Source organism: Cheilinus undulatus, linkage group 22 (assembly GCF_018320785.1).
Source record: "Cheilinus undulatus linkage group 22, ASM1832078v1, whole genome shotgun sequence".
NCBI classification, from domain to species: Eukaryota; Metazoa; Chordata; class Actinopteri; order Labriformes; family Labridae; genus Cheilinus; species Cheilinus undulatus.
Window position 1 is genome coordinate 3321803 of NC_054886.1, and position 14370 is coordinate 3336172.

The 14370-nt window shown below is 40.9% G+C and overlaps 1 protein-coding gene across 5 annotated transcripts in view; it reads left to right on the top strand.

Annotated features, from left to right (window-relative positions):
- LOC121504424 (dynactin subunit 1-like) overlaps positions 1-13412 on the top strand; it is a 30990-nt gene extending 17578 nt beyond the window's left edge. For all 5 annotated transcript variants that reach the window (XM_041779161.1, XM_041779163.1, XM_041779164.1 and 2 more), the window contains 21 exons: positions 248-452; positions 572-650; positions 776-935; positions 1024-1128; positions 1248-1439; positions 1514-1630; positions 3501-3653; positions 3971-4131; positions 4277-4445; positions 4943-5011; positions 6923-7135; positions 8399-8560; positions 8814-8945; positions 9038-9163; positions 9274-9416; positions 9525-9691; positions 9916-10034; positions 12340-12535; positions 12637-12710; positions 12795-12884; positions 12966-13412. In XM_041779161.1, the coding sequence (XP_041635095.1) occupies positions 248-452; positions 572-650; positions 776-935; positions 1024-1128; positions 1248-1439; positions 1514-1630; positions 3501-3653; positions 3971-4131; positions 4277-4445; positions 4943-5011; positions 6923-7135; positions 8399-8560; positions 8814-8945; positions 9038-9163; positions 9274-9416; positions 9525-9691; positions 9916-10034; positions 12340-12535; positions 12637-12710; positions 12795-12884; positions 12966-13103 (2970 nt within the window). In that variant the 3' untranslated portion in view covers positions 13104-13412. The remainder of the gene's footprint in view (positions 1-247; positions 453-571; positions 651-775; positions 936-1023; positions 1129-1247; positions 1440-1513; positions 1631-3500; positions 3654-3970; positions 4132-4276; positions 4446-4942; positions 5012-6922; positions 7136-8398; positions 8561-8813; positions 8946-9037; positions 9164-9273; positions 9417-9524; positions 9692-9915; positions 10035-12339; positions 12536-12636; positions 12711-12794; positions 12885-12965) is intronic.
- The last annotated feature ends 958 nt before the right edge of the window (positions 13413-14370 follow it).

Here is a 14370-nt window from a genome sequence, read left to right on the forward strand (position 1 = left end):
TTCCTTAGATCTTAGAGAATTCAAACAGCTCTTACGGCTGGCACTGAAATACCTCTGGGCCTTTCCCTCAGTTAGGAACCTTCCTAACCAAAGAGGACTATTCAGACAGACTCATACTCTTCTGTAGCCTCCCAGGCAGGTTTATTAGAGTGTAGATACAGAAGTGTACCCCTTTAAGCTTGTAAGAACCAGTGGAGCTACCCCATAGTCATCAGAACAGTCAGTGGTCTTTGGTACTGTCCTGTAGGAAGCCCGTGAAGCTCTCGAGGCCAAGGACCGCTACATGGAAGAGATGTCTGATACGGCAGACGCCATCGAGATGGCAACACTGGACAAAGAGATGGCAGAGGAGCGTGCAGAGTCACTGCAAGTGGAGGTGGACACCTTAAAGGAGAAAGTGGAGGAGCTTTCCATGGACCTGGAGATCTTAAGACATGAGATTTCTGAAAAAGGTTTGCACCCTTCCAGCGTCTTCTTTAATTATGTCTGCTTACTCCTATTTTCCTTGACTCTTCTTTGTTTTCTGCACTTTTCCCTCCACTCTTTGTGGTGTTGTTCTTCTGTCTCTCAGGCTCTGATGGAGCTGCCTCAAGTTACCATGTCAAACAGCTTGAGGAGCAGAATGGAAGACTGAAGGAGGCACTGGTTCGGTCAGTTTATCTCTAAAAACCTCCCTTTGATTCAGAAATGATCCTCGAGAACTGATTCCATTAGTTTTGGATGCCATCGTATCGGTCTGCCCACTGTTAAAATTACATTTCTGACAATCCCTCAGGATGCGTGACCTTTCTTCTTCAGAGAAGCAGGAACATGTGAAGCTGCAGAAACAGATGGAGAAGAAGAACTCAGAGTTGGAGACTCTGAGGTCCCAAAAGGAAAAACTACAGGAAGAGCTCAAGCAGGCCGAGTCCACTATAGATGAGCTGAAGGAGCAGGTAAAGATGCTCCCTGAGTCTAGACCGTTCAGCTCCAGCACTAAGAATGGGCACTGAAGAGCATAATCTCTGTTGGTTCTTAAACCAGGTGGATGCTGCTCTGGGGTCTGAGGAAATGGTGGAGACCCTAACGGAGAGGAACCTTGATTTAGAGGAGAAAGTGAGAGAGCTGAGAGAAACCGTGACTGATCTGGTGTGTACATCTGCTTTCATGATTTCTTATTCACCACTGACATTTCATTTCTCATTAATTTATTCAAAACTTTATTAACGTAACTGAATATAAAGACTGACTGAAGCCTCTGATTGTAGGAGGCCATAAATGAGATGAATGATGAACTTGGGGAGAACGCCCGGGAAACAGAGATGGAGCTGAGGGAGCAGTTGGACCTGTGTTCAGCAAAGGCCAGAGAGGCCGAGAAAAGGGTCGAGGCTGCCCAGGAGACTGTGGCTGACTATCAGCAGACCATCAACAAGTACAGGGACCTCACTACGCGGTTACAGGTGGGTAAAGGAGAGGGCTGCATGGTTCTAAAGGACACAGAGCTTTGTATACACCGAACGTGTCTTTTTGTTAGGAGGCCAATAGAGAGTTGACCAGCCAGCAGAACGCCAATGCTGAACAGGTTCAACAACCTCCTGCTGACTTCTTCGACTTCAAGATTAAGTTTGCAGAGACCAAGGCTTATGCCAAGGTAGGAACCTGTCCTTTGCTTTTTATGTCAGGTTAACTCAGTGGTTCTCAACCTGGGGTCTCACACTGAACAGTTTTAACACCATTTAACACCTATTTTTGTCCTTTTTAAACCCCTTCCACCACTTTTTTCCTGTTTTTTATACTTCTAAGCTAAGGCTTGCCATGTAGGCCTACTATTGCCCTGTTGGCCCATTATTGCCACTTTTAACCCCTTTTTACCACTTTATACACCCAATATATCCCATTTTAACCACATTTCGCTATCTCATATCCCCATTTTTGCTAGTTTAACCAATTTTAATTCTTGTTTGAACAAAAGGGATTTACACTTGTGAGAAAGCTGTTTTTCTTGGGCCCCCAGTTTGGCTGGGCCCCAGAGAGCTCTCCTGTTTGGGCAGCCTCATCTGGAGTTGACTGTTCTTAACCCTTTGGCATCCCTTTAAACAACTACACACATAAATCCCAAGGGGACATTTTCTGCACGTACTTTAAATGCTAAAATCCAATAATTTGTAATATTTAAAAAAAATTTTTTTTTTTTAGTTATCACCTCCAGCTCTGATCATGACATAGCAAATTTTTGGTCATTTCCATGATTTTAAGTGTTTTTAACCCTTTAAATGCCAGTGTATGCAACTTTCAATTCAGCAAAATGACATATTTTCCATATAAAAAATGTTTTTGTAATTATTATCAAAGATGGTCATTTGTCATCAATCGCCACCAACATCAGCAGCGCCACAGTTTTGCTCCAGCTGAAGGGGAGCGACCTCGTCCACTGTGGGCGTGTCTAGAGCGCTGTGCTGTGGCGTGCAGCCCTGATCACAGGACAGAAATCACCAGAGATCTGCGTGTTCACATGACAATAGTATGTCAGCAGCGGGTTTTTTGACCTTTTTGGAGTGAAACAAAAAATAGTTAACGTTTCCTCATCAATGGCGCCGTTGTAGCTCTGTGACCCACTGACCTCTGACATGCTCTACTGCAGGATGAGACATACTACTGATATAGTGATGATTTATGATTGAGAGTCTGTGCATTGTGTTGTATTTTGAACTAGATACTCTAAACTTTTGACTTCCTGTTTGGAGCTTTCTGATTGATGGGTGTGGACGTGGTTTGGCAGCGCCAGCGCTGAAAATAGACGTGCAGTGTATCCCCAACAAAGCACATTGAAGTGGCACTCCAGAGATGCAGTTTCTCATTACTTACATGCACAACCCAAGTTTATATTCCTATCAACACCCACAGACATTTTTATTTCATTTTTTTATGCCTTTATTTCACAGAGCTATTTAAAACCCTCTTGTTATAATGCCTTTTCAGTGCCCTATGGATACACGCTTGGCCCAAAAAGGATACTGGCGCCATCTCGTGTTTAATAGTAAATATTGCAAGTCTAAGGTCCCCCTTCAAACCTGCATCACACATAATGGCTGTAATAGTGACACATGGTATTGCAAATTTGCAGTGAAAATAAGCAATTATAATGGGTTAAAATGGGCCAGTTTGTCCCCAAGGGACGCCTACCAGAGTATTTTTCCTTTGCCTAATACCAAACAGGTCAACGTAATGATTTGGCTTGAAAAATTAAAAATGAGCAAAAAATTACACGTCTTTGTGCAGTTTTATGCCAGCCGCATCAACAGAACACAAATTAGGTCAAGAATTACAGAACAGGATATGAGAAATGTGCCTGGGTATACCTAAGGGTTAATTGTCCATACTGTGTTCAACCACCTTCAGGTACCTTATGGGGTCTCTGGTCTCTGGGGGTGGTGGGCTGAAAAGGTTGGGAACCCCTGGGTTAACTAACACACTAAAATGCACCAGTTTTAATAATACTTACTTGTGATCTGTGCTGCCAGGCCATTGAGATGGAGCTCAGAAAAATGGAAGTGGCTCAGTCAAACAGACACGTGTCCCTGCTCACCTCCTTCATGCCAGACTCCTTCCTTCGTCATGGCGGAGATCACGACTGTATTCTGGTCCTCCTGCTCATCCCCAGGCTCATCTGTAAGGTAAAAAGCTGCTAGTGTGAGAGGCAAAAGGAAAGCATGATTGTGAACGCTCCAGTGTCTTATTCTGAAGTCTGTAAACACATTTGTGTGTCTGTGTTGTTAACTGTCAGTCTGAACGCTCCAGTGTCTTATTCTGAAGTCTGTAAACACATTTGTGTGTCTGTGTTGTTAACTGTCAGTCTGAACGCTCCAGCGTCTTATTCTGAAGTCTGTAAACACATTTGTGTGTCTGTGTTGTTAACTGTCAGTCTGAACGCTCCAGTGTCTTATTCTGAACTCTGTAAACACATTTGTGTGTCTGTGTTGTTAACTGTTAGGCTGAGCTCATCAGTAAACAGGCCCAGGAGAAGTTTGACCTGAACGGTAACCTGGTCCATGGATCTGGGCTCAGAGGGCCTCCTGGGGAGCAGCGCAGCTTTGCCTCAGGATTGGTCTACTCTCTGAACTTGCTCCAGGCCACTCTCCACAAATATGAGCAGTAAGTCCTGCAGACCATCACTGATGATTCACTCTGGAAAGGAAATACTGTTTGTTGTTGATTGTTTGTGTCTTTGCTGCTGCTGTGATGCTGTAAACACTATTCAGAGACTAAGTCCTCTTCCCTCTCTCTGTTCTCGTTCCAGGGCTCTGAATAACTGCAGTGTGGACGTTTTCAAACGCATGGGTACGCTCTACTCTGAAATGAGCTTTCATGAGCGTTCTCTGGATCATTTCATCGGCCTGCTGCATAAAGACCAACTAGATGAGACCATCCAGGTTGAGCCTCTCACTAAGGCCATCAAGTACTATCAGGTAGCAGAGGAACGCTGTTCACATGTTCACATCAGTCAAACTCAGAATGAAAAGGCTCTAACCAATGCTGGTGAAAAGGCTGTGCAAATCATTCTAGAAATACAGGCACATCTAGAAAATTAGAATTGTTGAATTTATGTAATATTCTAATTTTCGGAGACATTGAATTTTGGGTTTTCGTTATTTGTAAGCCATAATCATCCACATTTCAAGAAATAAAGGCTTAAAATATTTCACTCTATGTGTAATGAGTCTATGTAATATATGGGTTTCACTTTCAGAAATGAGTGACAAAAGTATTGAACTTTAACCTGAGAAATGCTGGATTTTTTATTTGGATGTTTTAAATTTACCTCACTCTTGTTATCTCCAGACTTTCTGCCCTAGCTATTATATCATGACTTTAGAGGGTCACGTAGCCAGTTGAATATTTAAAGAACTGTAACCAAATACAATAGTATTAACTCCATATCTACACGTTTTCACTGTTTTGTCAGCAACTGTACAGTGTTCATCTGGCAGATCACCCTGAAGACTGCACCATACAGCTGGCCGACCACATAAAGGTATTTCATTTTTCTTTTGTATTGTTTTCTGTTAGAAACATTGTGACTTTTTACCTCCATCTAGGGCTGGGAAATTAATCGAAAATGAGATTTAATCACAATATGGCATGATGCAATTTTCAAATCACAGAGTGCAATATGTAATAAACTTGAAATGTGTCAGTAACAGTTCAATATTATACCTTTTCTTTGTTTATTGTCTAGACCAGTGGTTCTCAACGTTGGGACTGAGAGGGGGTCACCAGATGCATAGAGAATAGAGAATATTTCTTAAATTATGTCAAACTATATTTCAGCCATTTTAATGAAAGTTTAAGCATGATATTAGTTAAACATAAAATAAAAACATTTGATCAGTAGCTTTGATGCGAGCATCCTAAATAACTGTTCCCTCTTTTGGGAGCTGAAAAGCATGTCAAACTGTTATGGGGTTTTAATATTGAAAATATCTATTTGTGCCACTTTTTAACCACTTTCCCTTCACAATTTTGCCACTATCACTGACAACTTTCATCAATTTTTGCACAATTTGGAGCCCTTTTTGCCACTTCTTACCCTCTTTTGCCACTGTATTCCAATTTTACCTGATTTTAACCAGTTTTCATCACTTTTTTCACACCAATTTTAACACATTTTAGTACATTGTTTACACCCTTTTGTCAATTTTTCCCATTGTTGCTTCTGTTGGCCCATTATTAGCACTATTAGCCCCTTTTTACCACTTTTAATTCCCCATTTTTTTCCAATTTTAACCACATTTTACTATTTGTGATGCCCATTTTTGCCAGTTTAAGCAATTTCTGCCCAGTTTTGCTCATGTTTCTGTCTCTACCCATTTTTGCCAGTTCCAACTACTTTTTCCACTTTTAAACCCCATTTCACCAAAATTGCCACCTGTTTTTACCACTTTAACCCATTATTGCCATACTTTTCTTATTTTTGCCACCTCTAACCCATTTCCGTTACCTTTTAAGTCCCATTTCCCCACTTTTTCCACCAATTCTTGCAATTTTTTTACCCATTTTAGCACTTTTAACCCACTGTAATTCTGTTTGAAGAAAATGGGTTTACATTTTTAAGAATAAGATACTAAGGCACAAATGAGTAACAAAGATATTTGGGATATTTGTTGCTTTGGTAAGAATGGTTATTATTCAGGATAAATGTATGGATATCACAGCTTAACTTAAACATGGGCCCTAAGTTTGAATGGGTCCCAGAGAGCTCCCCCTCATGGGCAGCCTTGTCTCCACATGACTATTCTTGAATGTTCATGGCTGTGTTCAACCACCTACAGGCACAGTGGGGGTCCCCGGTCTCTTACCCCTTTATTTTGGGGGTCGCGGGCTGAAAAGGTTGAGAACCCCTGGTCTAGACAATACGCAAACATTCAAAGGTCTTTCTTTGTTTTTCATTTTAAAAAATTCCTACTTTTCTCGCTCATGTATTTGTTTTTCTTCATCAAAATAAGAATTATATAAGAAATGATCGAACCTTTAATACAGCGATTGATATCAAATTTGCTATACGAGCCAAACTTGCAATAAGATATTCTAGCTTTATTTATCTAATATTGTGCTTGTTATAATTTAAAATGATTTCTTGCTTATGTTTATTGAACAACACATGAGATTGCATATTAAATCACAATATTGGAGGAAAAAATCGCAATTAGATTATTTTCACAAATCGTTCAGCCCTACCTCCAACAATGAATTTTTCATTCTTGTTGCCTTTTATGTTGTAACAAAGGTAAAAATACCAGCTGTTTAATAAAAAAGACATTGAACCCTCCCTGTAATAAACATACGTCTTAATTAGAGGATAAATATTGTACCTATGAGAAAATATGAAACATTATTCAAAATGTAGCAGAAAGGTTTTTAAATTGTTGTAAAACTTTCCATTCAGTTTACCCAGAGCGCCCTGGACTGCATCGGAGTGGAGGTAGCACGTCTGCGATCATTCCTGGCGGCAGATCAGGAAAGCGCCGGCCTCAGTGTTCTTCTAAAAGACCTGGACACTTCCTGTTCTGACATCAAACAGTTCTGCAAAAAGATCCGCCGCCGCATGCCTGGCATGGATGTAGCTGGAGGACCCACAGCTCTGAAGTTTGGACCACAGGTACAGAAAAGAAGAAGAATTACTGGTTAGGAAAGCGGTGTCAAACTCAAGGCCCGGGGGCCAAATCCGGCCCGTTCTATCCGGTCCGCAGGATCATATCATATTTGGATTCTAACTGGCCCACCAGTATGAGGTCTGCAGATTTACTCCAGTATAAAAATGTGAACTTAACCTTGATGATTTAAAATTTTCTTGTTGAGCCATAAAATTCTGAAAAAGTAAAGAGTAAGAAAAAATAGATAAAAAGTCAGGAATGTGGGGAAAGAAATTAATTTATGTTTTTATTTCATATTTTCAATTTTGCATCTCTAGACTATGACTCTAACTTAAGAATTTGTCTTTTAATTTCATATTTTGACCTTTTCTACTCATAATTTGGACTTTATATGTCATATTTTCATCTTTAAGATTCACAATTTTAAATTTTAAGTCATATTCTTACATTTTCCGCCCATTATTTTAAATTTTGTATCATATTTTGACATTTATAACCCCTAACTTTGGCTTTTTAATCCCTTATTATGACATTTACAATTCATAATTTTTATTTATTATATCATTTTTGATATTATAGACTCACAATTTTAAATTTAAGTCATATTTTTTAAGTTTTAAGTCATTATTTTGAATTCTAGCTCAAATTTTGAGATTTCAACCCCTACCTTTTGCTTTTTAATCCTGTATTGTGACCTGTGAGACTCACAATTTAAAGTTTTATGTCATATTTTGACTCTTAAAACTAATGATTTAAAATTTTAAGTCATATTTTTACCTTTCAAACTAATAACTTCAATTTTCTACTCATATATTTGCTTTTTAAAAAATATTTTTCTATTTTTGATATCGTGTTCTGACCTTTTGAACTAAAAATGTTGGACTTCTTATCTCAGATTTTAAACCTTTAAACTTATCGTCTTTGCTGTTTTGAATTTCCAGGTGATTTATCATCACTGCTGTTGTTTTTTTTTCATATTTTTTACTGGTGAAGATGAGGTTGACACTTTAAGGTTGTGTTGGCCCTAGTAGACTCTCAGGTTAGACCTAAGTCCAGAATCCGGCCCCTGCTGTGGTTGAGTTTGACACCCCTGGGTCAGGAAGTTGGCAAACAAGTTGCAGGTGGTAAAAACAAAAGCTCAGTGCAGTTTAATGAGTGCAGCTTGAAAGAACAATGATGTTTCTGACATGAATGATTCACACTAATGTGTACAGAGAGGTTTATGTTAATTCACATGCCATACTGATATATTTTGTCCCCTCTTGGAGGTGTCGGAGGCGCTGACAGAATGTAGACGCCAGCAGACCAGAGTGGTGGCTGTGCTGCAGGAGGTCGCTGCAGCCGGCGCTCCGATGGTTGCTCCACTGGCAGAACAGGAGGGGCTCAACGCTCTGAAGCTGGAAGACATAGCCTGCAAGGCTGTGGAGCAGGTAGTTAAAGACTGGGTCAGTTATACCATACATACATTATATTAGACTGGATTGTTATATGACACAAAGCTGGAACAAAAATAAGCAAGAAAAGGCATTTCTAAGCACTGTTACATCAAGCTTGAACTTTTATTTTTAAGCACTGTACCTGTTTTTTCTTTATGGGGTTTTGTTTTAGGAGAACTAATCACAAGTAGTTTTTAGACAGCCACAAAGCTAATGAGCTGACTAAATCTGGACTTTTCTATCCAAGGTGTATGGCTCTCATGGTGTGAATGGTCTAGACTGTCTGCACCAGTCTTGCAAGTCTGTCATCACCACCATGAACAAGACGGCCACGGCCATGCAGGAAGGAGAGTACGATGCTGACAGACCACAGGGCCAGGTGAGTTTTTAATGTGTCTGTTCTACGATGATGATTCACATTCACACAGACGTATCCTCTGGTTATGGTTGCCTCTTCCTTCATGTTCCCAGACTCCTCCAGTGGAGATCAGAGCATCCATGGTCAGGGCAGAGATGACTGATGCCGAGGGTCTAGGAGTGAAACTGGAAGATAGAGAGACTGTTATCAAGGAGATAAAGAGGTCTCTCAAAATTAAGGTAACACACTCTTGTTATACAATTCATCCTTTCTGGGGAAAGTGAAGTTTTTTGTACCATTTTTGAAAGTAAGAATTGTAAACAGAGCCGATGTTGTCCCTCTGGCCCAGGGTGAGGAACTGAGTGAAGCCAACGTACGGCTGAGTCTGCTGGAGAAGAAGCTGGACACGTCCACCAGAGATGCAGATGAACGAGTTGAAAAGATTCAGACCAAACTGGATGAGAACCTTGCCCTGCTGAAGAAGAAGGAAAAGTAAGAAAGAAAGGAGCTCAGCTAAGCTAAATGCCATCTCCTTCTTATTGTACTGGCCTTTTTGGTTTCTCTTTCCTCATAATGGAGCACCGTGCTTTCTCTTTGAAGGGAGTTTGAGGAAACGATGGATGCTCTACAGGCAGATATTGACCAGCTGGAGGCAGAGAAGGCAGAGCTCAAACAACGCATCAACAACCAGTCTAAGATGACCATAGAGGGCCTAAGAGGCCCAGCGGCCTCTGGAATCTCCTCCATCGTTCAGGGATCTGCAGGAGGTGAATAAAACTCTTTTGTTTGTTATTGGAGGGACGTCAGCTAATATGAGAAAGGCTATATAAAACAGTCGTTTGACTATGATTGGTCAAAGTTCCAACACCTTTCACATGACACCAATCAGATTTATGTAGTTTTAGAATCTTATCCCACATCTCTGGGGAAAAAGACAAAGGAAATGATGGCTGCCCTAGTAAATATCATTATCCTTGTCTCTTTCCATCAGGTCTACCTTCATCCTTGGCAGGATCATTACAGGTGGTGGACTCTCCTCTCCTCAGGCAGCAGATCGAGGCTCAGAGAATGGGCATTAAACAGCTCAAGAATGAAAACAACAGACTGAAGGTACAAGGGTTTGGATTACTTCTATTTAATGCAACTACAGGCAGTGTTTACCCAAGGTTATTACACACGTGGACAAAATTGTTGGTACCCCTCTGTTAATGAAAGAAAAACCCATAATGGTCACAGAAATAACTTGAATCTGACAAAAGTGATAAGAAATAAAAATTCAATGAAAATTAACCAATGAAAAATCAGACATTGTTGTTGAACTGTGGTTCAATAGAATTATTTTAAAAAACAATCTCATGAAACAGGCCTGGACAAAAATGATGGTACCCCTAGAAAGACTGAAAATAATGTGACCATAGGGACATGTTCAACCAAGGTGTGTCCTCTAATTAGCATCACAGGTGTCTACAAACTTGTAATCAGTCAGTCGGCCTATTTAAAGGGTGACAAGTAGTCACTGTGCTGTTTGGTGACATGGTGTGTACCACACTAAACATGGACCAGAGGAAGCCAAGGAGAGAGTTGTCTCAGGAGATTAGAAAGAAAATGATAGACAAGCATGTTAAAGGTAAAGGCTATAAGACCATCTCCAAGCAGCTTGATGTTCCTGTGACTACAGTTGACCATATTATTCAGAAATTTAAGATCCACGGGACTGTAGCCAACCTCCCTGGACGTGGCTGCAGGAGGAAAATTGATGGCAAATCAAAGAGACGGATAATAGGAATGGTAACAAAAGAGCCCAGAACAACCTCCAAAGACGTTAAAGGTGAACTCCAAGGTCAAGGTACATCAGTGTCAGATCGCATCATCCGTCCTCGTTTGAGCCAAAGTGGACTTCATGGGAGACGACCAAGGAGGACACCACTGTTGAAAACAAATCATAAAAAAGCCAGACTGGAATTTGCCAAACTACATGTTGACAAGCCACAAAGCTTCTGGGAGTATGTCCTATGGACAGACGAGACAAAACTGGAACCTTTTGGCAAGGCACATCAGCTCTATGTTCACAGACGCAGAAATGAAGCATACCAAGAAAAGAACACTGTCCCTACTGTGAAACATGGAGGAGGCTCTGTTATGTTCTCGGGCTGCTTTGCTGCATCTGGCACAGGGTGTCTTGAATCTGTGCAGGGTACAATGAAATTTCAAGACTATCAAGGTTTTCTAGAGAGAAATGTGCAGCCCAGTGTCAGAAAGCTTGGTCTCAGTTGCAGGTCATGGGTCTTGCAACAGGATAATGACCCAAAACACACAGCTAAAAACACCCAAGAATGGCTAAGAGCAAAACATTGGACTATTCTGAAGTGGCCTTCTATGAGCCCTGATCTAAATCCTACTGAACATCTGTGGAAGGAGCTGAAACGTGGCGTCTGGAGAAGGCACCCTTCAAACCTGAGACAACTGGAGCAGTTTGCTCATGAGGAGTGGGCCAAAATACCTGCTGAGAGGAGCAGAAGTCTCACTGAAAGTAACAGAAATCGTTTTATTGCAGTGATTGCCTCAAAAGGTTGTGCAACAAGATATTAAGTTAAGGGTACCATCATTTTTGTCCAGGCCTGTTTCATGAGTTTGTTTTTTAAAATAATTCTGTTGAACCACAGTTCAAAAGCAATGTCTGATTTTCATTGGTTAACTTTCATTGAATGTTTATTTCTTATCACTTTTGTCAGATTCAAGTTATTTCTGTGACCATTGTGGGTTTTTCTTTCATTAACAGAGGGGTACCAACTATTTTGTCCATGTGTGTATGTCATGGGTCCACCTGGCTGCAATTTTTTTTGTTTTAAGTACATTTGATTAATAAAGTTTTAAAAGACTATAAAATATGGTGTTTCTTTGTATGTATGCCCTTAAATTCCATGCAGCGCCTGGTCAGTCAGGGCCCAGGCCAGCCTAACCAGAACATTCTGATTCCACCCTGCTCCAGCAGCCCTGCAGGCGCCTTAACTAACTTTACCCAGCAGCAAAGTTCAAGGTTGTTTTAACAGGAAGAGGGCAGCAAGAGAAGGACAGGGACTTGACTTTTACTCAGTAATTGGACACCTCAAAGGGCATTAACCCTAACGTAACCCACTGAAATGGAATGATTTGTACTCCACAGAGTCAGCTTAGACTCTTTGAATGAATGTTTGAATATTCAGCTGTTATGGGTCTCTCCTATTATATAATGGTATGTAAATGATGTATTCATTGGACCAGGGGAATGCCACTCTACAAGCCCCTGGTGGGTCTTTAGGCATTTCTCCACATTCTCAACCAACCTTGTTATTGATCTTCTGATTTGTTTTATTTGTAAGTAATCAATCAGTGAAATAATAAATGGGCTGATAACAAGACTGTGTTTGGCCCACAGGCTGAGAAGATAAGAGCCCAGCTAGCCTCACTGCCTCCTCTCTGCCCTCCCAAACTTCCACAACGGTCCAAAGAGAGCTCCATGCCACCAGAAGGACTGAACACTGGCATCTACCGCAGGACCGACCAGCTGCTGGCAACGCTGCTCAAGCTGAGCGCCGAGGTTAAAGTGGTCGATGTCACCGGGAAGACCGCAGGTTCCACACTTCCTGAGCTTTCTTTTCTTTATTCTCTGTTAGGGTTTTTGCTTTTGTTCCGTTCTCATCTGAGTAAAGTTATTTTCTTCCGTCTCCTTCAGCGAGTGCTAGCGCCCAGCTGCTGGAGCAGACGGCCCGTCTACAGAACCTAAGTGACGCCCTGGTTAAGCTCAAGGTGACAATGCCAGGAATGTAACTTTAATTTAAGCAGTGTGGGTTACCTGAGTGGGATATCAAACATGTGACACGTCTGTTTCAGGGAGAAGTTTCTGAACATGTGGTGTCGTACCAACCTGGTGGAAGGGCTTCCTCGGACTTTGCCACCTTTCCAGCCTCAGCCTTTGTTAAGGTAAAACAGAACATGAAACACCACTATTGTCTGGTTTTAAGGTGTGTTTTTTTTCACATTTACTCCTTGTGTTGTTGGCAGGCAAAGGAAGAGAAGCAAGGAGGAACAGTGTATGTGGGCCGTGTTGCTATTCCCTGCGTCCAGGGTCAGGAGAAAGTCCATCGCCTCGTCCTGTCACAGCATCAGCTGCAGAAAGTGCATCGCCTTCTCATGGCCTGACAGAGCTTTCCTTTGGCCTAGAGCCTTATTTCTCTTTAAGAAAAGCTTTTCTTCTTTATTTGTTCAGCTTTAACCCTTTAAACCCTTTTGTATCCTATTTGATACGCACTTTTATGAGACATCTATCTAACCAACATGGTCAGTAAATAACTAAAAAACCTTTAGAATACAGTTTCATCCTCCAGTGGATCATTGGTTGCCATGATGCCTAATCTATCAAATGTAATACAAAACATACATGTGAGTTCATGTCAATTTTCCTTTTCTTGGATTTCTGTAGAACATTTCATAAACATTCCAGTTCCAAAGCGTGAACATTTTTATGGTTTTTATTTCAATTATCAGGCTTGAAGGCAGTGTTACCTTTGCAAGAGCCACAATCTAAGTGGTGAAAGTGGCCAAAATGGCTAGAAGTAGCAATAAAAATAAGTGAAAGGTGGCAAAAAAGGTCAGAAAGTAGCAAAAATGAGTGAGAAGTGCCAAAAAATATGAGCTACAGGTGGCGAAAGTGGCAAAAAAACATGGTGGAAATTGACTAAAATGGGCAAAAAGCAGTCAAGAGTGGCAAAAATGGGCAAAAAAATAGGAAACAACTGCTATGTAATGGCAAAAGGTAGCTTAAATGGGAAAAATGTGGCAAAAAATGGTGAAAAGGGGCAAAAATTGGAAAAATGAAGCAAAAAGAAGAGGCATAAATCAGGGGGAAAAGGAAACAAGTGGTATTTAATGGCTAAGGAAGCCTATTTGGACAACAAGTGGCAAGAAAAGGTAAAATTAAAGCAAAAACGGGATAAAAGTTTCAAAACAAAGTTGAAAAAATGGGCAAAAAAATAGGAAATAAGGGGTATTTAATGGCAAAATGTAGCTTAGATGGGCAAAAAATGGCAGACGGGTGAAAATGGAAGAGTTTCTCTTGTTTTAAGGGTGAACAGTATTTCAAATAAAGACTTAAAAGAGCCACACATTGAGTATCACTGCTGCCAGGGGTTCAGACCCTCCTGTCCAGCCCTTTGGCTTTCCACTATTCTAGGGAAACCTTATAGGCAATATTTATAATGTCTCAGTTACAGCACTAATAAATAGGCTAGAAGATCTTGGCTTGACTTGGAGGTAATTGGTGTTTAACTTTTAATTCTGCTCAAATGTCAGCTTAATTCTTTCACTGTTTGAGGCATTTGATCAGTGAAAAGGCTCACTGGCATCCAGGTGTTTCTCACTGGCCTGTTCACTGAGCCTCAGCTGCAGGGTAAAGGTCAACATGTCACCA